At 47.4% G+C, this 25,413-nt stretch overlaps 1 protein-coding gene across 1 annotated transcript in view; it reads left to right on the forward strand.

Moving 5' to 3' along the window:
• BACH2 (BTB domain and CNC homolog 2) overlaps positions 1-25,019 on the forward strand; it is a gene marked incomplete at its 5' end in the record, with an annotated part of 90,055 nt that extends 65,036 nt beyond the window's left edge. Inside the window, 3 exons of the mRNA XM_080665048.1 lie at positions 4,856-6,445; positions 19,024-19,230; positions 23,994-25,019. Coding sequence (XP_080521174.1) covers positions 4,856-6,445; positions 19,024-19,230; positions 23,994-24,476 — 2,280 coding nt within the window. The 3' untranslated portion in view covers positions 24,477-25,019. The remainder of the gene's footprint in view (positions 1-4,855; positions 6,446-19,023; positions 19,231-23,993) is intronic.
• Between the last annotated feature and the right edge of the window lie 394 nt (positions 25,020-25,413).

The following is a 25,413-nucleotide window of genomic DNA, read 5'->3' on the forward strand; positions in this document are numbered from 1 at the left end:
ACCCATCTCTTCTTATTTTTTTTCATTATCAGAGCCCTGCTTGTTAAAAAAAATAGAAAGTAAATAACAAGGCTGACTTGTAGTCAGTTTCATAAACATATAGCTTATGGCTTCACATTTGCTTTATGAATATAATTGGTGAGTTTAATGAGTCCTAAAAATGGAAAGATAGTGTAACCTACTCAAGATGGAGCTAAACCAATATTTAGAAAGCCTCTGGCTGCAGGTGTGATGGGCAGTTGCTTTCTGTTTTGTGCTCTTGGAGGAGTTACAGCTGGCCTAGGTTCACCAGAGATGGGTTCCTGGGAGGGACACCTGTGGCAATTCAGAAGGTACCCATTGTATCAAAGCAAGCCGTGACCCAAAGCAGACATAGATAGCGGGAATTCATTGCACTCCAGGTGTCCTGCTCACCAGTGTTCACGGGATTCCCCCTAGACCTCAGCAGTTTCCTCTTCTCCTGAAGCTGCTCTGAATTTCTCAGTTGACAATTAATTATGTAATTTTGTGAGAACCCTTCTATCATTGACTTACATTGTGACTTAATAGTTAACTTTTCATTGTTTTAATACCTCTTCTACAAAGCTGAATTGTAGATTTCATGAGCATATGGCTGGGTCTTGTTCTTATCCATTCCTCACAGCTCTAGGATTGGAATCCCAGCTCTATGACCTTGGATGAATTCCCTCACCTCTTTCTCAGTTTCTTTGACTACAAAACAAGGCAGCCCAGCCAGTGTGACTCACTTGGTTGAATATCATTCCATGCATCAGTAGGCTGCTTGTTCGATTCCTGGTCAGGGCACATGCCCAGATTGCAGGCTCGATCCCCAGTAGGGGACATGCACGAGGCAGCAGACCGATGTTTCTCATGAACATTTCTATATCTCTCTCCCTCTCCCTTCCTTTCTCTGAAATCAATAAAAACATTTTTAAAAGGCAATCATGCCCGCCTTGCAGGGCATTACAGAAACCAGCTAGCACAGTGCTGGGCCCCAGGAGGTGCATGGTGAATGAGAACTTTGACTCACTAGACAGAGCCTGCACACAGAAGCTGAGCAATTGAATATGACAAAGCAGGATTAAACCCATGTGGGAGAAGAGCTAGTTATGGACTAACTCTTGAAATTGCATGGTGAGGGCACCATTTCCCCTGACCTTGGGCTTGGAGGACAGTGTATAGCCGTGTTTTTATTCATGACTCTTTCATGACCATCTGACAATCACTTCAAGCTCATCATTCTCCTAAGTCCAAAAGCATTGGGGATTTGATTTGGGATGTGGAGACTGTGCTCATTGGCATCCTCGTCCAACTCACACATTGAAGCATCAGCTCTTCCCGGAGTGGGGAAGCTTTTTCCAGCTTCTTGCAGCCATGAGGCAAGTGGTGATGCCCAGGACCGATCCAGTGATCCCTATGGGTGTCTCTGACTTATTTAAGAATTACCTTTAAAAGCAACCATAGTGGGGGTTGGTGGTGGGGCCTACTGAGACCAAGAGCATCAAAATAAAAGAGAGATGGTGATAAGAATGAGAGTATGAGGAGGTCTGTATAGAAAACATAAATAGCATTCAGTTGAGTTTTCCCCATTTCCCGTATAGTGAGCACATCTGCCAAAACTAAAAATGTGCATTATCCACGCAGCCTCTGGCAGATTGCCTAGGAGCAGAGCAGAGATGCTTACTTACATAGGGTCACCCCTGCCTTGATTCTGCCATTCCTCTCTTTGTGGTGGAGCTATGTTACAATGAGGAACTGGCCATGTGACATTCTCATTGCCGTCTTTGGTTACTTATAAATACACACTTCTTTGTCTTGCATCCCTTTTAAAGGTTCCTAAGAGAAATGGCAATAGGACAGTATTACATTTGTTGAATCTATTATGATGTCAACTTAGTAGACCACAAAACTGTAGGTTAGATGAGCTCCTTTTTAATACTAGTTCTAGGGGACTGGACAAATAAGGACTGTTGCCTGGCCTGCATGCATTGGTTAGGGTTGGTATGTTGGTTTACTCGATGCCTTGCCCCAAACATAATTTGAGACAACACTTACCAAGCAGTGTTGTCAGCTTCTGCAGTTGTATGTTACAGGCACACTTAGACTTGTGACATACTCAGTAATATGCAAGTTTTCTCAGGCATTTATCATGTTAGAGAGACTCTAGTTAGATGCAGAGTTACAATGAGAAATGAAACAATCCATGATCTGAAGGACCTTGCTGTCTTATGGTAGAAACAGACCCAATCCTATCTAATACAGAGGGAATATGCTAATTGACCATCACTCCATCACAAAGATGGCTGCACCTACTGCTGAGGCCAAGTTCCCATAAGGAGCCTTAACGAGCAATCAGCAGGGACCTGAGGCTATGCCCTCCCCCTACCCAGCAGGGCTTGACAGGGGACCTCAGGCCCCGCCCCACACCCGGCAGGGCTTGACAGGGGACCTCAAGGTGTGCTTTCCGTCCTGGTGCTGGGCTAGGGTACCTCAGGCTGCTCCCCCCGCCCCAGCGCCAGGCCGGGGGACCTCAGGCCTTACCCCCCACCAGGTGGGGCTTGACAGGGGACCTCAGGCCATGCCCCCTGCCCCAGCACTGGGCCAGGGGACCTGAGGCTGCGCCCCCCTGCCTGGCTGGGCTTGACAGGGGACCTCAGGCCGTGCCCCTCACCCAGCAGGGCTTGACAGGGGACCTCAAGGTGCACCTCCAGTACTGGGTCGGGGGAACTCAGGCCATGCCCCCGCCCAGCAGGGCTTGACAGGGGACCTGAGGCTGCGCCCCCCTGCCTGGCGGGGCTTGACGAGGGACCTTAGGCCATGCCCCCCACCCAGCAGGGCTTGACAGGGGATCTCGGGCCATGTCCCCCACCTGGCGGGGCTTGATGGAGGACCTCAAGACACGCCCCCTGCCCCAGTCTGGGCTGGGGACCTCAGGCCACGCCCCCCGTCCTGGTGCCGGGCCAGGGGACCTGAGGCTATGCCCCCTGCCCAGCAGGGCTTGACAAGGGTGGGACTGGCCGGGTCTGGATCTAGCCCAATGCGGGGGGGCGGGGGGGACAGGCTGGGTCTGGGTCTCTCGTGATTTTGAGGTGCATGTGGGTGGGCAGGGACTTGACTCTGGGTCCCATGGTGAGCCCCAGACTCTGACAGGAGAAAGGTTTTCATATACATTTTACTAATTTTCTTTCATCTCTGACACTTCTATTATAGAGAAAGGGCAAATAGCAATATTAAATTATTTCCTCTAATTAATCCCCTTTTAATGTGCACTAATTTCGTGCACCAGGTCACTAGTTAAGTATAACAGAACTGAGATGGCAATAATTTCCCTTGTAAAACTCTAATGTGGGGCTAAGAGTCATGGTTTTTGTTGTATTTCTTTTTTAATCAAATATCTGACAGAGAATTTTTTATTTGGAATTTTATTTAAAGTCCTTCAAAATTCTTAATAATTAAAACCCCATTCAGTTCTGTATCTAAGAAATTTCCCTTATGGGAAAGAATGCAGCGATATAAAACCAGTGCTGCCCTGGAGGATCCACATTGCCTCACTCTGGCTGTGGGGCTGAGAGGGTGTGTCATTCCTTCCATCTAGGAGGTTTGGAGAGGGCTCCCAGAGGAGCTGATGTCCGAGTTGAATCGTGAACAGCAGATATAAGTCCTCATAAGAGTTTTGGCTCTGTGTGCTGTGGTGAATTTAATACATGTGGAAGTCGGCCACAAAGCTTGCCAGTTCCTCCTGCTCTACGCCTTTTCCCCTAGCAGATATTTCACTTGTACAATGGCTTCTTTTACCTGATTTGTACATCTCCAGTTGTAGACTGCTGCCCCTCCCAATGGGGTCAGCAGTGCTTACAAGAACCTCAAGGGTGCCTGGTTTTGCATAGAGGGTAAGGAAGCCTGCCCCAAATACCGGCAAGTTTAATCCACTTCCATCAGGAGAAAAAAACAATTGGCCTTGGGCAATGTATTTCTAATTATCTAAGTTATTTTCTGTGTATGTGCATAAATAGCACATTTTCAATCTGTGTAAAATATAATGGATGAGCAGCACATGACAGCAGGCTTAGCCCCTGATTTACCAGGAAAGACAGCTGTGTGGCAAAGCTGCTGCTTATAATTAGGGAAGGACTAGCCCCTGTCCTGTGCCACTCAGCAGCTTCAACCTGTAACCCCCATTCTTTATGGGCTGGGAGTTAATTTCTTGCGGAGAACACTGCTTTGGATTGTCATCTCCAGTATCATTGTAAGATCGGGTATGACATGATGACTGAAAAGTCCCAACTACAAGCCATGATGAATGAGCAAAATGGGAGTTGCTTTTAATGTCTCCTGTTAACTTTGAGGAAAGACTATTTTGAAACCCTACAGGCTTTCAGTTTTGAACAGGGCCACCCTACCAGTTGTGCGGTTCACAAGCAAGCTAGAATGCCGTCTTTGGCTCCGGGCAGCTGCAACAAGTGTCAGCGCGCTCCTGATGTAGAAGGGCTCTCAACAGGGCCGACTGGGAGGGAAATTAATGGGCATCCCATTGTTACCGTGCATCTTCGCCAGGATATTTCATTAGTGTAAACACTGCACCCGTTGTCGTCTTGTGCAGCCACTTGACCCTGGTGATTTTCAATCCTGTGTGCCGCTGATGAAATCCAGCAGCCGCATGCGCGAGGCAGGCGCTAAGGCGCTAATTATCAGACGCAGAATCACTGCTGACCCAGGACAGATTAACTGCTCCTTTGCAGTCTTTGTTCTGGGACATTAGCACTGTCTGGTTATCTTGCTTCCGTTGAGGGATTCGGGACAATAGATAGCGGTGCTGATGGTAACTTCATGGCCCTTTTCCCTGTTTGTGTTGCAGGTCACGGCCAGGGGCTTCGGGCCGCTGTTGCAGTTCGCCTACACCGCCAAGCTGTTGCTCAGCAGAGAAAACATCCGCGAGGTCATCCGCTGCGCCGAGTTCCTGCGCATGCACAACCTGGAGGACTCCTGCTTCAGCTTCCTGCAGACCCAGCTCCTGAACAGCGAGGATGGCCTGTTCGTGTGCCGCAAGGACACGGCCTGCCCGCGCCCCCACGAAGACCATGAGAACTCCGCGGGAGAGGAGGAGGAGGAAGAGGAGGAGACGATGGAGTCGGAGACGGCCAAGATGGCCTGCCCCAGGGACCAGACGCTTCCACACCCTGTCAGCTTCGAGGCCACGGCCATCCCGGGAGCACAGAAGGAAGAGGCTTTGCTGGTGCCCGAGTCCGACGGGCCCACGGACACCAAGGAGAGCTCCGAAAAGGACGCCTTGACGCAGTACCCGCGATACAAGAAATACCAGCTTGCATGTACCAAGAATGTCTACAATGCATCATCACACAGTACCTCAGGTTTTGCAAGCACATTCAGTGACGATAGCTCTGGCCACAGCCTCAAGCCCGGGCTCGCCATGGGGCAGATCAAAAGTGAGCCGCCCAGTGAGGAGAACGAGGAAGAGAGCATCACGCTCTGCCTGTCCGGGGATGAGCCTGAGGTCAAGGACCGAGCGGGGGATGTGGAAATGGACCGGAAGCAGCCCAGCCCCGCGCCCGCGCCCCCCGCGGGGGCCGCCTGCCTGGAGAGGTCCAGGACCCTGGCCTCTCCCTCCTGCCTGAGGTCTCTGTTCAGCGTAACAAAAAGTGCGGAGCTGTCTGGCTTGCCCAGCACATCTCAGCAGCACTTTGCCAGGAGTTCCGCGTGCCCTTTCGACAAGGGCATCACTCAGGGTGACCTTAAAACTGACTACGCCCCCTTCACGGGGAACTATGGACAGGCCCACGTGGGCCAGAAGGATGCGTCCAGCCTCCCGATGGGGTCGCCCCTCAAGGGCCCTGGGGTGGAGGCTCTCTGTAAGCAGGAAGGAGAGCTGGACCGGAGAAGTGTCATCTTCTCCTCGAGCGCTTGTGACCAAGTGAGCACTTCGGTGCATTCGTATTCTGGGGTAAGCAGTTTGGACAAAGACCTCTCTGAGCCGGTGCCAAAGGGTCTGTGGGTGGGGGCTGGCCAGTCCCTCCCCAGCTCGCAGGCCTACCCCCACGGTGGGCTGATGGCCGACCACTTGCCAGGAAGGATGCGGCCCAACACTAGCTGCCCGGTGCCAATCAAGGTCTGCCCTCGCTCGCCCCCCTTGGAGACCAGGACCAGGACTTCCAGTTCGTGCTCCTCCTATTCCTACGCGGAGGACGGGAGCGGGGGCTCGCCCTGCAGCCTCCCTCTCTGTGAGTTCTCCTCCTCACCCTGTTCCCAGGGAGCCAGATTCCTTGCCACAGAACATCAGGAACCAGGCCTGATGGGAGATGGAATGTACAACCAAGTCCGACCCCAAATTAAATGTGAGCAGTCTTACGGAACCAACTCCAGTGACGAATCCGGATCGTTCTCGGAAGCAGACAGTGAGTCGTGTCCTGTGCAGGACAGGGGCCAGGAGGTAGGGAACCCGCCTAAATTCAAGCATGTCATCCACTCTCTCAGTCCTTTATCTGGACTCTCCCTGCCCTCCTCCCCACCACTCACAGAGTGTTCATATTTGCCAAGATTAAAGGTTACGGTAAAGGGACTGCCTTCCCTTTTCATGGATGGTTCAAACTGACTCCACATTAATCACTTTTGTCCTAGGAAGCACTTGAAATTTATCTAGATTTAATAGTCAACGAGAAGATGCAAACTGCTTATTGAAACAAAGCATGAAAGCATGCCGGGGTACTTCAGACCTCCCTTGCTCCTTCTCCATCTGCTCTGAAGGATGCTGTACCCATCACCTTCATCCTTGCTCCTCACCCCTTCATTGTGAAGGGAAATATAGAAACACTTTAAAAAACAATTAAAACTAGATAGACCCACACTAAACAAGTGCTTTTCTAGCACCCTTTAAGTTTTCCTTATCAACAGAAGACCCTGGGGCCATCCCGTGTCCATAACGCTGCAGATGGACAGCTCACCATCCCTTCTGGGCTCAGGGTCATTGCAGAAGCACTGTAATCAGTCACACGTAACTTAATAACTATACCACTTCCCAGGCTCCCCACAAATGGTGAGAAGTTATTTTGGGGAGCAGTGGGGTTGAGTGCCAGTTTCTGTCCACTCTGAAAGCAAAGTACTTTGTAGATAAAAGTTGCCAGGCTCCATCCGTGTCTCACCAATGCTGGGAGAGGGAGCAGGAGCAATACCAGCCACATTGTCAACAAGACCCACGTGGCTCAGGAGAGAAAGAACATACACCCCATATGTTTCCCCTTCCCCCATAACCTCAGAGGCCCCTGAGAAGATATGAGGGAGTCTGTGCCACAATCTGGCACTACCTAACCGGTTGACAAGGAACCAACCTGAGACTGCCACCTGTGTCTCAGACCTGCCTCTGGAGCTAGAGTGAGCAAATCTAGTGAGAAGTCCCTCTTCAGAGCTGCTTATTCAAAAAACACAGAAGGAGACGAAGCGTGGTCCTCAGGAGGCCTGCGCTCCCTGGATGTCAGCCTCTAGTAAGGCAGGGATGCTAACCCAGCTAGGCAGCGGAAATGCCACACGGGTGAAGTGGCTTTTCACAGAGTCACGTGCTGTCTCTGCAAGATTGGCGAGAAGCACCCAAGGCTTTAGTTCGGGCATGTTTTGAAAATAGATTCCAAAGCCCTCAGTGCCAACTGCAGAAATAACCTGTGGTCACTGCCTTGTTTTGCTGGATAGCCCTCTGTTCATTTTGCCTGGCAAAAAAAACAATGGAGAAAGACAGGCTTTAATTGAGTTAAAGGAAATTTGAATGGGAACTATTTCTACTCAACTATACCATATTCCCTAAGGTTTGGGTGGGGGCTTGTGCCAAGCCAGAGGCATGTCTGTGTCTAGCCTGAGAGGACGGAAGTCTTGTGAGAACAGCCAGAGGTTGTGCTCTCTCCCCTCACTCACTTCTTTCCCTCTGATCACGTCTGTGAGGTTGTCGTCTTTTCCCCTGAAGCTTTCCATAAGCACCCCTGATGCAGAGGCCTGTTCACTGGGTCTGGTTTGTCCACACGGTGATTTAATCTCGCCAGAAAACAATAAGCCTCTAAATCTTTGTTTTTTGTCCCTCCCTCAAGAGGAGCCCTTCTGTTACGCTAAACGGGCTGGGTTTTTATGACATTTCCACATGCTCAAGGAACTGTCAGTTTCAGATAAAGCTCCGTGGTTTCTCTACTAACTCAAAAGAGAGCTGAAAGCCACTTCTTGGAACTAAATGCCACCAACAAGAGCCCATGGTTTTCCTTATGTTTGGGCCATATCTTTCGTCTCCCTTAGAGCTTTTCAGTTCTACATGAATCAGTTTAAAGGAGGATTCATTCAACCTATAAAAATAGTCATGAACAGGACTAGTCTCCCTTTGAAAAATACCACTGCTTTAAGAAATACTTTATTTTTACTTATTTTTAATTGGGGTTTTTGCATATCTAAACAGTGGGAGAAGTGACATTTACCAGAGTTCTGTGCCATTTCAGAAATCATACTTCGCCCCTCTTGGTAGTACATTTAGGACAGGATCAGTACAGGAAAGCTAAGGTTCTTCCAGTTTGACATTTTAGTTTTCCTAGAGTAGAGGAGATTAGGTTTTCCAAGAACTGTTTCAGGGATTCATCATCATGCTCATCTTTGAGTTCATAACTTGCTTACAGGAGTTCCTTTGACCCTGGTGGGAGTGTGGTGCCCTGTAATAACATTGAAGGCAAATCGTTTACAACGTGAATCATAACTCATTTCCCTGCACTGATCCAGAAGAATCCAACGTGTACTGGGCTGATTCTGCCCCAGTTTGCTCTTGTGTAAGGTGCAGGTAACTTCTCTTCCAAGTAACTTCTCTCCCCAGGAGAGATCAGAGTCAGAAGCCAGAAAGAGTTCTCAACTCAGCCAGGCGCCTGTCCAGTACTGCAGCTCAACTCTGTGAGGAGCAAAAGAGGTGTTAGCCTACTTTAACGTGTTCTAGTTCTGCCCTGTTAACTCTCTCATCTCATCAGTGTTGATCTCTCACATCCTTTCTAATGATTCCCTAGCTCTGAAGAAAGCTTAAGTTAGCACAATACTGTCCTTTATCAACAATCGGCTTTTTAAACTTACTTTCTTTTTTTTTAAAATAATCAAACAGCATACCCAGTTCCTGACACACCAAATTCTCTGTGCCTACAACAACATACAAACACATAATCACGTCTCTAGAGACTTGAGTTTTACTTTCATGGTATTTACAGTATAATTACTCAGTGACTTGCTTTTTCACACAGCTGTCTCCTATGTACATGCCTCTAGGAGTCTAGGTCCATCACATGGGGCTTCTTTAACATCCATCAATCCCATAAACCACAATTTACTCATCTATCATCTCAACAGCCATTCCAGTTTCCAATTTTTCCCCTCTTATAAACGCTGCAATAAATATTTTTGTGAATATATTTAGTAGTGGTGCTTTTATTTTTATGGGTTAGAGTTCCTTAAGTGGGTTAAAGGTTATGCTCATTCATTAAATACTGCCTAACTACTCTCCCCAAAGGCTGTAGCAATTCCCATATCCTTTAGCAACTTCCTCCTGTTCTTGCCAGTAGGAGTGAACCGTCCTTTTAATTTTTGCCAATCAAAAAAGGATGACTGCTAATGAGGTTGACATCTTTGTCCATTTTTCTTTTGTGTTGTCTTTAAATCAATGTATAGAATCCTTAATCCTTAACATAGGAATATTAACCCTTTCTGATAAATGTTTTCTATATTTTTTCCAGTGTTTTTTTAACTTAAGGTATCTTCTTCTATATAAAAAAATTTAAGTTTTATGTAGTTATTATCTTTTCTTTATGACTTCTGGGTTTGCTATTTACATAAAAAGTCAGTTTGGAAAATTTTTTTTCTTCCAATGATGAAAAAATGAATAGGTCATATGAAGTAACAAAAGTAACACTTTGCATAACAAAGTCTTAGTTTGACTGAAAATGGGAGGCAAAGTTGGGGAGAAAGAGTATAGGGGAAAGTTTCATTTCTATGTATTTCTATAATGTTTTAATTTTATTATGTATATCTCACACAGGTTCATTTTTTAAATTGAGATATAATTCACATACCATGAAATCCACCCTGTTAAAGTGAACAAGTCAAGGGTTTTGAATGATTCACAAAATTATATGACTATCACCACTCTAATTCCAGGACATTTTTATCACCCCTGAAAGAAACATACCCATTGGTGCCCTCCCTCAACGCAGGAAACCACTACTCCGCTTTCTGCCCCTATAGATATGCCTACGCTGAACATTTTATATCAATGAAATCTTACACTTTGTGGCCTTTTGTGTCTGGCTTCTTTCACTGAACGTAATGTTTTCGAGGTTTATTCTTGCCATTGATATGCCCCCCAATGTCATGTATCAGTTGCTTCATTTCTTTTTGTTGCTGAATAATATTCCACTGTGTGCATGTACCACACTTTGGTGATCCATTCCTCAGTTTGGTGACATTGGGTTGTTTACGCTTTTGGGCTATTGTCAATAATGCTGCTGTGAGCACTTGTGCGCAAGTTTTTTGTAGATGTGGTTTTCAGTTCTCTTCATTACATATCTAGGAGGGGAATTGCTGAATCACATGATAACTCTATTCAACCTTTCCAGGAATTATCAGAGTGTTTTCCAAGGCAGCTGCACCATTTTACATTCCCACCAGCAGTGTATGAGGAATCCAGTTCCTCTACATCCTTGCCAACATTCGTAATTGTCCATCTTTTTTATGATAGCCATTCTAGTGGATCTGAAGTGGTATCTTGTTTTGGTTTACAGGTTCATTTCTAATATTTGAAAGTTATGGAAAAATCACAAGTATTTTCTAAGTAGGAAGCTTCTTAGTGACACAGTTTTGTACCACAAGCATTTCTAATCCATTGTGAACTTTAGTCAGGAAATACTGGAAAAACGGCCAAAAGTATTGATTAGTTGCATTTGCTTTATTAACATGGATCATGTCAAGAGGGATCAAGTATGTGAGTGTGTGTGTATTCTTGTGTGTTTCTATAGGAGCCAGGGGCAGGGAGAAATAAGGCCCAGCACCAGCACTGACACATAATCACCTAGATGAGCTTGTCTGACTGTAACTCTCCCACCCAAATGCTGACTTCCAGACACATGTTATATGTAAAATGTTTACAGTTGCTTTAGTGGTTTGTTGAATCAGGCATCTTTTTTTCACATGTCTGTAATTGGTCCACCTAATGAAAAGAAGGCCTTGCTGGGCAGCATAGATGTCAGCCATATTTCTAACTAAAACAGTCCTTTTGTGATGTCTAGAAAGTTGTGCTTAGCATCTGGAATTTCAAAGCATATGGTATGTCTAGAATAAGGAACCATGTGACAAAGAAAAATAGAGCTGGAGAAACCAAGATGGCGGCATAGGTAAACACCTAAACTGCTGCCTCACACAACAATATCAAAACTACAACTAAAAGACAAAACAGACACCATCCAGAACCACAGGAAAGCTGGCTGAGTGGAAATTCTACAACTAGAAGAAAAGAGGAAAGCACATTGAGACTCAAGGGAGCTGCAAAAGGCTGAGGTATGGAGACTCGCACACGGAGAGGACGGGCGGCTGTGTGCATGGGCGGCTGAGTGCACAGCTGGCTTTCTAAAGCAGGAGGGAGAAGGAAGCTCCCGACAGCACTGAACTCCAGTCCCGGGCGAGACACTGGGAAACCAGACTCATTCGGGGGGAATCTGGACTGTCAGGAAAAAGGAAAGCACACTGAGACTCAGGAGCTGTGGAAGGCAGAGGTCCGAAGGCACGCCTGCCCAGAGAGGACTGACTGCTGAATGCACCGGAGGCTGAGTGCGCGGCTGGCTTTCTAAAGCGGGAGGGAGACGGAAACTCCCAACTGCACTGAACTCCAGTTCCGGGCAAGTTTCTGGGAACCCAGACTCATTCGGGGAGAAACTGGACTGTCTGGCAGCAGGCGAAACTCGAGGGCGGCTTTCTCTCAGAGGTACTTGCAGCGATTACCAAGGGACACTGAGACACAGGGGCCTATTAGGGCAGGGCTGACGGGAAACCAAGGCTGTCTGCTCCACCCTGAAACTCCGCCCCATCCAAGCTGAGCACAGAGGCTTTTGCAATTTTGCAAGTCTTGTCTCATAAGAGTGTCTCCAGCACAGAAGTTCTCCCAGCATAGACATAGCTGATCCTCACAGCCAATTGGCCTGGAGGTCAATTCCTCCCAGTGATACCAACAACAATCAAGACTTAACTACAACAAGGCTGAGCACACAGTTCACAAAGGGGTGCACCAAGACTGTCCACCTCAGGTAACTGGGGAGGCTGAGCCACTGGGCCCTAGAAGACACCTACCACACAAAGCTATTCTACCAACTCAGGGAAGCAGCGAAAAATGCGGAGACAAACAGATCACAAATGAAAGAAATGGAGGAAAACAAATGACTGGATATAGAGTTCGAAACCACAGTTATAAGGTTTTTCAAGAATATCCTAGAAAAAGCTGATAAATTTAGCGAGACCCTCGAGGATATGAAAAAGGACCAACTAGAAATTAAACATACACTGATTGAAATAAAAAATATTATACAGAGACGTAACAGCAGACTAGAGGACCGCAAGAATCAAGTCAAAGAGTTGAAATACAAAGAAGCAAAAAACACTCAACCAGAAAAGCAAAAAGAAAAAAGAATCCAAAAATTTGAAGATAGTGTAAGGAGCCTCTGGGACAACTTCAAGCGTACCAACATCAAAATTATGGGGGTTCCAGAAGAAGAGAGAGCGCAAGATACTAAAAACCCATTTGAAGAAATAATGCCCGAAAACTTCCCCCACCTGGTGAAAGAAATAGACTTACAAGTCCAGGAAGTGCAAAGAACCCTATACTAAAGGAATCCAAAGAGGACCACACCAAGACACATCATAATTAAAATGGCAAGAGCAAAAGACAAAGAGAGAATATTAAAAGCAGCAAGAGAAAAACAGTTAGTTACCTACAATGGAGCACCCATACGATTGTCAGCTGATTTCTCAACAGAAACTATGCAGGCCAGATGGGAGTGGCAAGAAATATTCAAAGTGATGAATAGCAAGAACCTACAACCAAGATTACTCTACCCAGCAAAGCTATCATTCAGAATTGAAGGTCAGATAAAGAGCTTCACAGATAAGAAAAAGCTAAAGGAGTTCATCACCACCAAACCAGTATTATATGAAATGCTGAAAAGTATTCTTTAAGAAGAGGAAGAAGAAGAAAAAGGTAAAGATAAAAATTATGAACAACAAATACATGTCTATCAACAAGTGAATCTAAAAATCAAGTGAATAAAAAATCTAATGAACAGAATAAACTGGTGAATATAATAGAATCAGGGGCATAGAAAGGGAGTGGGCTGCCGAAACTGGTTTGGCTCAGTGGATAGAGCGTCGGCCTGCGGACTGAAAGGTCCCAGGTTCGATTCCGGTCAAGGGCATGTACCTTGGTTGCGGGCACATCCCCAGTGGGAGGTGTGTAGGAGGCGGCTGATGGATATTTCTCTCCCATCGATGTTTCTAACTCTCTATCCCTCTCCCTTCCTCTCTGTAAAAAAATCAATAAAATATAAAAATAAAAAAAAATAAAAAGAAAGGGAGTGGGCTGACAATTCTCGGGGGGAAAGGGGTGTAGAAGGTGCGGGAAGAGACTGAACAAAAATCGTACGCCTATGGATGAGGACAGTGGGCAGGAGATAAGGGCAGAGAGTGGGGTGGGAACCGGGTGGAGGAGAACTATGGGGGGAAAAAAGAGGAACAATTGTAATAATCTGAACAATAAAGATTTATTAAATTTAAAAAAAGAAAAAAATAGAGCTAATAAATTGAAGTGATAATATTATTAACAATATGTCAGATCTAGAAGGCAATTCCAACATTTCAAAGCACTTTCTTCATCTACTATCCAATTTTAGTCTTCGCAGCAGTCCTGTAAGATGAGCAGGGCAGATGTTGACTCTGACTCACAGACCCTCACAGAACTTCAGGACAGAGAGGAGGGAAGACTTGCCTGCAGTCACACGGCTAATTGATTGCAGTGTCACAACTGAATCCCAGGTGTCTGCATTTGCCCATGAGACTCTAGGGTAAAGGACAATTGTTCAGGAAACATTTCTTAGTCTGGGAGGGAGATGTTGTCATTGGCATCTGCCCAGTGCTGAGCTGACTGTCCCCATGCCAGCAGCACTGGAGTCATTAGCCCCAGTGGGCATCTTGCTTCCTCCCCCGACAACTCCCAGAGATCTGGGGTCTTGTAAGAGCGTAGGTGGTAGAAGCTTTGGAGAGCTGGATACTGTTAGTAGGATCAACTCCCCTGGCTTCTACTCAACTTCTGGTACTGAAACCGAAAAAGGAGATAGCAAAGAAGATTCACATACCAGCTTCCACTGGGATTTCTAGAGGAAATAGATGCTTATTTTCGGCTTTTTCTACAACCTTTTATCTTGGTCCTTCTCCAGTAGCCCCCATCCAGCCACCCAGAAACACCAGGCACATGAGATGTGTTAAGAGACACAGAAGGTGATAACAACCTGTCTCATTAAAACCCCTAAAATATTCAGAGGAAACAAGATCACAGGGAAGTCCACCAAAGTAAGAGTGTTATTGTTTGGGGAGAGGAATCTTTTCCCCCTCTTTTGTCTCGTATTTGAACTTTCTGCAAGAAGTTATATTTCTCATATAATTTCTTAAATGATAATTTTTATCTGGGAGAGAGGGGTGTATCGGCTGCAGAAGCTGGGCAGCTGTTTGCAGTGGAGGGGCGTGGAGCCGCTCATTAGTATTTAGTGAGAAGGACGTACTGGCCAGGCCCACGAGGAGGAATATTTAGATTTCATTCACCCTCCAGAAGTCACACAGCATTCTCCCACCTTTTGCCAGCCTCTGGGGCCAGAGGTCCCTCGGCACACGGCAGGGCCACTCATTCCCCTGACTGATCAGGAGCTGGGGTCCCAGAGGGTCTCACCCTCCTCTGGCCACTGCTGAGCCAGCCAGTGCAGGTGCTGAGCTGAAACACCTCTGTCCTGTTCCTCCCATTGTGCTAAGAAAGAAGCTGGGGCCAGGTCAAGTCAACGGGGGCAGACCATGCACGCTGAGGCACCGGCTGGCTCCAGTGCCACAGGCCCTGGGCTTGCTGACTCTCAGAGTCTCTACTGAGAACCAAAGCTTGGGTGGCACCTACACGGCGGCCCCGAGCCTGAAGAGAAATCTGGGCCCTCGATCCCATGGAAAAGCCACAGGAGGGCCCTTCCCCTCCTGTGCAGCCTGCTCAGCCTCCTCTGCTTCGTCTCATATGCCCGTGGTTGAGTGTATAGCTGCAGGCCGGCCATTCGGACAGGGCTGGTGGTAGTTGGCAGGATCTTCATCTTGTCTAGTTGGCTGTTCTGCACTGTCTGCAAGAGTCCAGTGAATGAAAACCAAACCACTGCTGAGAGGTTAAATCTTGGAAGGATAAGTGTGTGGAAGGACAGTAAACAAGATGGGAAGTCCTATTAGGCCTGTTTGGGTTGTAAGAACTCTCTGGAAGAAAGGGAGAAGGGCCTCAGCCTTCTCGATGTGTTTCAGCGTATCCAAAGGCCAAGTAGCATTAGCGGACTTTGCAGTCCCGTTTGAAGAGTGCAGGGGTGCCTGCCAGCCTGAGAATGGAGTATTCCCCCAGCTCCATGAGGGGTCTGTGCCCGCTCTTCATCTCTGGGGACCATGCCCATTGGCTTGGAGCTCACATCTCTGAGCATAGCAAGTAGCCGCAGTGAGTGACCAGTGAGCCTCTCCAAGAACACCTCTGGGACGAACCTCCGGTGTCCGTGGAAATTCTCCCTCACTATAGGGGAAACAGAGCCTTTTAAGAAGAAACAAGAGTGTTTGGGTTTTGCTGTGTTGCTTTTTCCCCCCTTCACATTGAAGAAAGTCTATGGCTGACTATTTTCTTTTCCTTTGACCTCTTTTAAAAAGCAACTGGAGTTGCAACAGCTCTGCTGAAATTTTATATGGCCTTTTGCTTCAAGGACTTTGAAACGAGCATTGTTGATTTTTCTTCTTTCCTGTCAACCTCTGTCCTATTTCCCTAGTGTTTTATATTCACTGCCTGGATGCTTCTGAATATAGTAACTCTCGCTACAGAAGGCCTTCTGACTTTCCCTGTGGCCTGAACTATAGGTATATTTTCTTTCTGAAAATCGGTAAACACAATTGAGAGCAGGAGCAGAACGGCTTTGTGGTCGGCAGAAGGGGAGACTCCAGGCCCAGAACTGCTGCCACCTCTGCTGTGCAAACAAGGCTTCTGCCTGGTGTGGAAACATCCGTGTCCCCGCACACAGACCTCTGTGTTATTTAGGCATCGTCCAGGATCTGAGTGTCTGTTTGTCATCCAAAGGGTATGAAAGGGAAATCAAACATTCTTTCATATCAGTATAAGCCTTGTGCAAACACAGCCCCATGGACAAAGCCCTTTCCCAGGCCCATAACAAGGAGCTGTTTGTCCTGGCTGCCCGTCTTTAGCAGACGGAGCGGGGCTGAGCTGAGAGTGGTGTAATGTGTGTCGTTGTGATTTTGTTCTCTTGGGCCAAAAAGTGTCATAGGTGCCATGGGGCAGAGTTCACCATGTGCAAGTTGAATCACAGCGCCCACTGGCAGCCTTCGGCAAATGCCGCGTCCAGTGGGCTCAGAGCAGCAGAGAAACCTGACAAAGCAGTTGCACCCAGCCGTGGAAAAGCCACATGATCGTTTGTGATTGCCTTTGTGCATGGGAATTCTCTAGTCACAGAAGCCAGGATCTGGGCTCCTGTCCGCCTGCATCTGATACAACCAAAGAAAAAGCCTGAGCTCGGGATAAAATTTCTTCATCACCCTCCCCTCAGCAACGCAGACATAATACTGCAACTTCTGAATATTAGCAAGGGCTTGGTTTCCTCACTCATAAATATTTTGATCAATGAAACTCAGGTTTAATTGACCTATTTTTTCTGATTCCTCAGTTTCATTCAAGTCCAATATAGTAGCCACATGTGGCTGTTGAGCCCCAGAATTGTGGCTGGTCTATGACATGTTGTAGGTGTCATATACGCCTCGGATTTTGAAAATTTAGTGCCTCCCATCCAAAAAAGTAAAATATCACAATAATTTTCTATTAATTACATGTTGAAATATTTTGGCTCTGTAGGGTTTCATTCAATGTTTTATTAGAATTAATTTCACCTGTTTTCATTTCTTTGAATTATTTTAATCAGGGGCTACTAGGAAATGTAGGATCACAGATGCAGCGGGCATTGTTTGCATTGGACAGCGCTGGGCAGGCGCTTGAAGGAAATGTAGGTGCATAGCGCCATCTGCTGGTCTGTCTACAGCAAACTCTAGTGGAAGCAAGCACGAAGCAGTCTGTGCTGGGAAACTCTCGGCAAAACAATGTGCTACCTTCCTTTTATTTTTTTTTTTATAAGTTTTTTTTTAATATATTTTATTGATTTTTTACAGAGAGGAAGGGATATGGAGAGAAAGTTAGAAACATTGATGAGAGAGAAACATCAATCAGCTGCCTCCTGCACACCTCCTACTGAGGATGTGCCCACAACCAAGGTACATGCCCTTGACCGGAATCGAACCTGTGACCTTTGAGTCCGCAGGCTGATGCTCTATCCACTGAGCCAAACCGGTTAGGGCGTTACCTTCCTTTTCTAGGAGCTTCTGTAACAGAAGCAGAACTGAACCCCGAAGTCCCTAGGGTCTTCAGTGAGGATCTTGGAGAGGGAAGCTGCAGTCCCGTGTTTACCTCATGAGTGCTGAGGAGAATCTAGAAGGCTGTGATTCTTACATGTTGCAAACCGCCACAGACAAGGTTGTAACCAAGCATATAACAATAGAAGGAGGACACAGATCCATCCCTCAAGAGACGAGAGTCCTCTCTTTGAATAATGCTGGTTGGCTTTGATTTGTCGAGAGTTTGAAAGTGAGAATCTTGCTGATGATAATATCTGCCTCAGGGAGGAAGAGGGAGGCCACACGGTCAGAAAATCCACATCCTGGGTGGCTCGTTCATGGGACTGGCAAGATGATGCTGGCTGTTGGCTGGAGGCCTCAGGTCTTCTCCACATGGGCCTCTCCACAGGGCATAGCTGGTTTCCTCCACAAAGAGCAATCGAGGAGGCCTAAGGGGAAGCGGTAACACCTTTGATGACCTAACCTCCGAAGTTACACCATCGCTCCTGCCGCACTGTGTTGGTCGAGGCAGGAAGGTGCATCCTCTCGATAGAAGAAGGTCAATGTCACATTGTAAAAGAAAAAGTGAGATGGGATGGCCGTTGCGTTTCGGAAAACACAATCTGCCAAAGAGCCTCACACTCGAAGAGCACTGGAAGCCTAAAGAGCATGGCCCATTTTCCAGATGAGCACACTGAGGTTTAGAGAAGTGAAGTAACTTGTCTGAGGTCTCACATCTGGTAGGAACGACAAAAGTCCAGTCCTAACTCCTTGTCCATGCTGGAATAGCCTATCCCAGTCACCGCCCTGTCTCCCTTATGCCGTGGTAACTGAGCATCGCGCTGATTGTTCCATCTTTCCAGCATCTTCAGGGTGTGTGATGCTCTCTTCATTTGAGTGTTTCAGACCATTCTTTAGGTGGTCTCTTTCTATACATAGTTGTTTTATTGAGCTGAGGCTCAATGGAAGTAGGTTTCAACCAGCTAGAGAATCCTTCTTACTAAAGTGCTGTAGCAATGAAAAAGTTCACATTTTCCAGTGTTTTCCATGCTGCTTGCTTCAAAAGTCTCGGGGATGATAAGCACCGTGTAATTGGTGTGATCACATTCATTTGTGTGATTATCTGAATATTCCATCGTATTTCTACTTGAAACAGGAAGGAATGAATCAGAGCTTGCCTTCAGTAGTTCCCATATTACCCGGTCATCTTAAAAAGGAGGTTTTTTACCATGCTTTGATGTTCTACCTGCCAGAATGAAAACTAAAAATCCAGCTGCCATAATTATCGTTTGTTATTCTTGGTTCCAGGTCAAACTTCCCTTTCCTGTAGATCAAATCACAGATCTTCCGAGGAACGACTTCCAGATGATGATTAAGATGCACAAGCTGACCTCAGAACAGTTAGAGTTCATTCACGACGTCCGGCGGCGCAGCAAGAACCGCATCGCGGCCCAGCGCTGCCGCAAGAGGAAACTGGACTGCATTCAGAATTTAGAATGTGAAATCCGCAAATTGGTGAGTTGGCCCTCCCATTGCTATCTGCACCCTGGAGTGACAGGACTGATGCAAAGTTACAGCAGTGAAGGCTGGAGAAGTCAAGGGAAGGGTCACCATTCAGGGAAGTTTGGGTTCATTTGAAAACAAGTTTCTCAGCAAAAATAATAGCTTTATATCCGCAACGGGTGTGTCTGAGGGTGAGTAATCACGTGTCGATATTTTATATAAAGATAGTTCTTTCCTATTTTCCATTCAACATGTTCTAATAGCTAGCATTTATCACATGCATATGTGGACCAGGTATTATTCTGAAGTATTTCTGCAGGTTAATCCTCACATCAACCCTACGACTTAGATACTATTTTATTCACAGAGGCAGAAACAAAAGTGCAGAGGGGTTAGGTAACTCCCCACTATGTGGCATAACTTGGCTGCCAACCCAGGTGTCTGATTCCAAATCTTTTTCTCCTGCCTCCCACAGAAGAGTGGGTTAGTGGTAGGACACCTGCCTACTGAGAGGCAGCTCAGCTCCTGAGCCCTTCCCTGTCCCAGGGTCCTTGATTTTGCAATTCCGCCTCCACGTGATTATCACATCCTCCCTATGTCTGAGAGTAATTTTGTCTCAGGGAACAAGCTCCCATCCCCCAAGCTTCCTGTCCCTCAGAGCTCTGTGCCCCTTCTTGAGATGCAACCTTAAGCTACAGGAAATAAATCCAGGTGGCCTGACTCCCGACCAGCTTTGCAGGCAACCAGTGCAACCTCATTCAGCTGGACCTTTTTGCTGGCCAAATCCTGGACACTCAGCTCAGGTACTGAGTGTGTGTCAGGGAGGAAGAGGAAGGCCACACAGTGTGGCCATGATCTACCTTTGGGTCTTCAGACTGCACGCAGCAATCCTTTGCCTCCTGGTAAGCCACCGTCCTAAAGCGAACCTAAGAGCCAGGCATTTGAAAAGCATGAATAAATGTTACGAGTTATTTTTTAAGACTTTACTCTCTCTCTCTCTCTCTCTCTCTCTCTCTCTCTCTCTCTCTCTGATTTCAATATATTACTGATTTCAGAGAGAGGAGGGGAGAGGAGAAGATAGAAATATCAATGCTGAGAGAGAATCATTGATCGACTGCCTCCTGGGGATCGAGCCTGCAACCCAGGCATGTGCCCTGACAGGGAATCGAACCATAGACCTCCTGGTTCATAGATCAACGCTCAACCACTGAGCCACACTGGCAGGGCAATGTTATGGGTTAGTAAGATAGTCCTGGACCTCAGAGTCTTTTTTATTATTTAATTAACACCCACCAAGCAGGGAAAACCTGCCTATCTTCAGTGGCTCCTATCACCTACAAATAAAGCCCACACTCCTCAGCGAGACAGCTGGTTCTCTCCATGATTCAGTCTGTCTTGCTCTCCAGCACCCTTCCACTCTCTCCCTACAACTTGATCCCCAACAAAATCAAACTGTCTGCACCCCCCCCCACCCCACAACATCTCCTACTCTTTATACCTCTGTGCTTGTGCCTCTGTTGTTTCCCTCTACCTCGGACATCCCCCCTGTTTATCTTCTGTAACTCTGCCCTTGCTCTTTAAGACACAGGTAACTGCCCCCTCTCCAGGAATGCCCTTTCCTGAGCCTCTGTGAGGCTGGCACCTGCCCCTGGAGCCAGTCTGACCTCTGGCTCTGTGTTTGTCACATTATTGGTCTTGCATTGTCTGTGTGTGTCTGCCGCCCCAGCCCCTTGCCCAAGCCCGTAGGTTTCATGCAACCAGGACAGTTTGGTGATCATCTCTGAATGTCCAGGGCAGACCCATTGAAACCTCTCAGGAAATGTCCGTTGACCTAAAATTGCAACTGGGTCGTGGGATTATGAATTACTTCTTTGTTTCAGATTTTTCTTTAATGTTATTTTAAGAACAACAAAACGTTTTTAATTTAAGCCAAGCACCACATTGCTGCTGGTGAGTGTGGGTCTTCTGAAAGCCTGCTGGGCTTCGATGGATAACCAGGCCAGGCTGGGCCCACAGGTACCAGTCGTCAAGGTCTTAGGCCTAAGTCTGTAGGAATGCCGGGCCTAACTCTTCTTGAGGCGATAGGATAACTCCAACCACCCATGTTTGAGAAATGCCCAATTTTTATAGTTAGCATTCTTCTCCATGCGACTGTGTGATATAAACAGATAGTAAGTCTATGCCACACACCAGGCAGACATCTAAAGCTCTTGCTAATATTGTTCAGTTGGGAAGCCAAGAGGGCATCTGGTTCTCCCCCCGCCCCTCCCACCACCACCACTTTTTTGGAAACCCCTTAAGGAACATGCGGCATTTCACCACCGAATGAGTTTCACATGCTCGTCAGTGTACAGCTAGCTGTGCCCTGGAGCTTCCTGCTTTTCACCAAGTCTCAATGTGTGCAGTGAGCCAAAACACCGGCGCACATAGCGTTTCATCCTCTTCACCCCAGAAAGTGACCTGGGACATGTTGCAGGTCACTAGGTGTGGAGGGGTCGGTGGCTTGGCCAAGATGATGTGGCAGAATTAAGATTGCGATTCCCTCAGAGTCCCCTCCCAGGCTGTGGTGTTGCCTCTTCACAGCCTTCCAGGTTACAGCACAGAAGGTCCAGGCTGCACAGCCTGGATGGTTTTGGCTTCTTACCCACCGCCCTCTAGCTGGGGAGCTGCACCCACTCGCCTGGCCTGAGTGGCAGGTGGCTCTGGCAGGGCCAACTCGGAGCCCGCCCACAAGTCCCCAGCACGACACTCTCACTCCCCACTCCCACGCTGTCTCCGGCATGCCACTCAGCTTCTGCAAACTTGCATAATGTATTTCTCTCGAGTTGCACTTGTACATCTGTTTATTTTTCATTTTTAAAACATGTTTTCTTGGAAAATTTATAAATATTTTAGCAGGTGCCCTTTCCCCGTATAAATCTCTGTCTCTGACAGACTTGCGCACGCTGCCTGCTGGGCTGCATTCGAGATGGGCACGTGCAGCTCGTGTAGGAGCCCCCACATCGGATATGTGCCCCCCACCTTCTCACTCTGTCCCCCGCTTCGTTTTCTCTCCCATCCTCTCCTCCCCCGTCCTGCCCACCCATGCCAAGCGCTGGTGAGGACTCGCTCACTCCATGCTGCCCTCGATGTGTAGTTTCTCCATTTCACTGCGTGCCCACCTTGGAGCCTCCTGATCCTCTCTCCTCACACAAGTAGTTGTGATAAAACCTTAACCCCTCTGCCCTCTGGTGCTAAATTCATCTCTCTGAGGGGGTGATGGCTTTGAGAAGCTCAGGACTTTATGGGATTTCCTTGAAGGAAAACACCTGAGAGCCTTGGTCTCCACAGCTCTGTGTGCCCTCGTGCTGCCCAGGGAGAGTCAGCTTCACTACCGGTCGGTCCCCAGCCGCCCTAACCAGCGTCTGTGTGCTCAGGCTGCGACCAAGGCCAGCGAGCCTGCTGAGGTTGGATGGACTCATCCGAAATTGCCAATAACCACATTTTTTAAATGTTCATAGTTTAAATATTTTCAAGAAGTTTTAGGTTCATAGCTAAATTGAATAGCAAACATAATTCCCATATGCCCCCTGCTCCTACACACTCCCAGCCTCCCCCATTATCAACATGCCCCACCAGTTACATTTGTTACAATCGGTGAACCTACACTGGCGCATCAGAATCGCCCAAAGTCGCCCTGACCGGTTTCGCTCTTTGGATGGAGCAGCTGCCCATGGACGGAGGAGCCCTGGATTTGATTCTGGTCTAGAACATATACCTCAGTTGAAGGCTCGATCCCTGGCCCTGGTTGGGGCCCACCGATTGATGTGTCTCACTCACATCAATGTTTCTCTCTCCCTCTCCCTCTCCCTCTCCCTTCCACTCTCTCTAAAAATAAATGGAAAACTATCCTTGGGTGAGGAGTAACACAAAAAAAATCACCCCAGTGCACAGTTTATATGAGGGCTTACTCTTGGGGTACAGTCTATGGGTTTGGACAAATGTATAATAACATAATACCATGTATCTATCACACAGAATAGTTTCACTGCCCTAAAAATTCTCCATGCTGTGCCTATTCATCCCTCCCACCCCACCCCAATCCCCTGGCAATCACTGATCGCCATAGTTTTGCCTTGCTCAATTATTTTTGACCTTCAAAAATGGCAATCTAATACATCTGGGGGAGATTTTCAGCTCTTGGTTTGAGACCAAGAGTTTTCCAGTTGATTCCCTGCAAACCCCAAATTCCAGGAAACAGGAACCTTGCCTCCCAGAAGTGCTCCAAGCCCTAGCCAGTTTGCTCAGTGGGCAGAGCGTCGGCCTGTGGACCAAAGGGTCCCAGGTTCGATTCCTGTCAAGGGCATGTACCTCGGTTGCAGACTCCCAGCCCTGGTCCACGGCATGTGTGGGGCAACCAATAGATGTGTCTCTCTCACATCTGTGTTCCTCTGTCTCTCCCTCTCCCTTCCACTCTCTCTAAAAAAATCAATGGAAAAAATGTCCTTGGGTAAGGGTTAAAAAATAGTAATTTTGGAAAAATAAGTGTTCTGGTTGGTGGTGATTTTACTGGTCACTTGGCCAGGCCACCGAGAGGGACGAAGAGCTGCCACGGGGGAGGTGTCAAGATCGGTGCCCGTCTGGGTGGGCAGCGCAGACAGGAGACCTGGCAGGAGTGCATGTCCAGGCTCCCTGGATGTATATGTTTTGAGTTTCTAGATCCTGGAAAACCCAGCAACAAGGTCTCGGGTCCGGCGCAGGCTTGACCAGGTGTCTCTTGTTTCCCCGGTGTCCAGGTGTGTGAGAAAGAGAAGCTGCTGTCCGAGAGGAACCAGCTGAAAGCGTGCATGGGGGAACTGCTGGACAACTTCTCCTGCCTTTCCCAGGAAGTCTGCCGAGACATCCAGAGCCCCGAGCAGGTCCAGGCCCTGCATCGGTACTGCCCTGTCCTCAGACCCATGGGTCTCCCTACAGCCTCCAGTATTAGCCCCGCGCCCTTGAGCGTGGAGCAGAACCTTGCCGCCCCTCCGTGTGCGGTTGGGGACACCGTGCCCTGCTGTTTGGAGCAGGGTGCAGCTCCGCCCGGGCCCCCCTGGGCCCCCAGCAACGCCTCAGAGAACTGTACTTCTGCGCGGAGGCTGGAAGGCACTGACCCAGGAACCTTCTCAGAGAGAGGCCCTCCTCTTGAACCCAGGAGCCAGACGGTGACCGTGGACTTCTGCCAGGAAATGACTGATAAGTGTACAACTGACGAACAGCCCAGGAAAGATTACACCTAGGGAGGCGGCCCGCCTCCGCCTTCTCACACCTCCCCACCAGGTGGCGCTGTTCAGCTGTCGTCTCTGGAAGAACCAAGAAGGAAATTGGTGCACACTACAGCAGTCTCAGCAGCAATACTGTTCGCAAGGATTCCCTCCTCTCTCCACGCAGGAGTGATCGTTACCTTCACAATGGTGCTACCCCTTGCCCCGGCAAGGAAAGACAACAGTGATGACACTGTCTGTCTGCGGGTTAATGTCAATCTTAACAGGGATGGACGATAACACCTCTAGGACCCAACCACGGATTTTTTTCTCAGTGGCCCATGTCACAAACCCTATCTCAGGAATTTCTTCTGAATGTTCAATTTTTTTCATTGAAGACAGCTTCTATACACATCAAAGTTTTATAGCTAGACTGTACATATTATATATAATATATATATATAAAATATATATCTCTCCATATGCAAAAGTCCTGCATGCCTCAATTTTCTCATCCTAAAACTGGAAACTTCATTTCTCATTGACAGACAGGTTCCAACATTCCTCTTCTTTTGTCTCTGATGCTAGAACTAGTTTGGTAACTGTTAACATGGTCATTTTTTTTCTTGCTTCACAGTTCAACTTCAATTTGTACTTATTTATGGACAGAATTCGATGTTGGGAGTTTTCATTTTAAGGTTTTGTTTCAGCCTGCCTTTTCTGTTTGGTTTGGGTTTGGCACCGTCAGGTGGTGTCATCTGAGTTCATGGGTTTGTTTGTTTCTGCAGACACTGTACAGTCATGGTCAACTTTGCCACTTGCACTGAGTTTTGGGTCAAACCTATTTTCTTAAATGAAGTTGTAACTTCCGTATAACTCGAGTATACTGTATATTCTTTGCTTTTAGTTTAAAAGTAAAACATTTTAGCTCATTAAAAAAAAACACTCAGGTGATAATTATGTAGGAAAAAAA

Source organism: Plecotus auritus, assembly GCF_963455305.1.
Source record: "Plecotus auritus genome assembly, chromosome: 4".
NCBI classification, from domain to species: Eukaryota; Metazoa; Chordata; class Mammalia; order Chiroptera; family Vespertilionidae; genus Plecotus; species Plecotus auritus.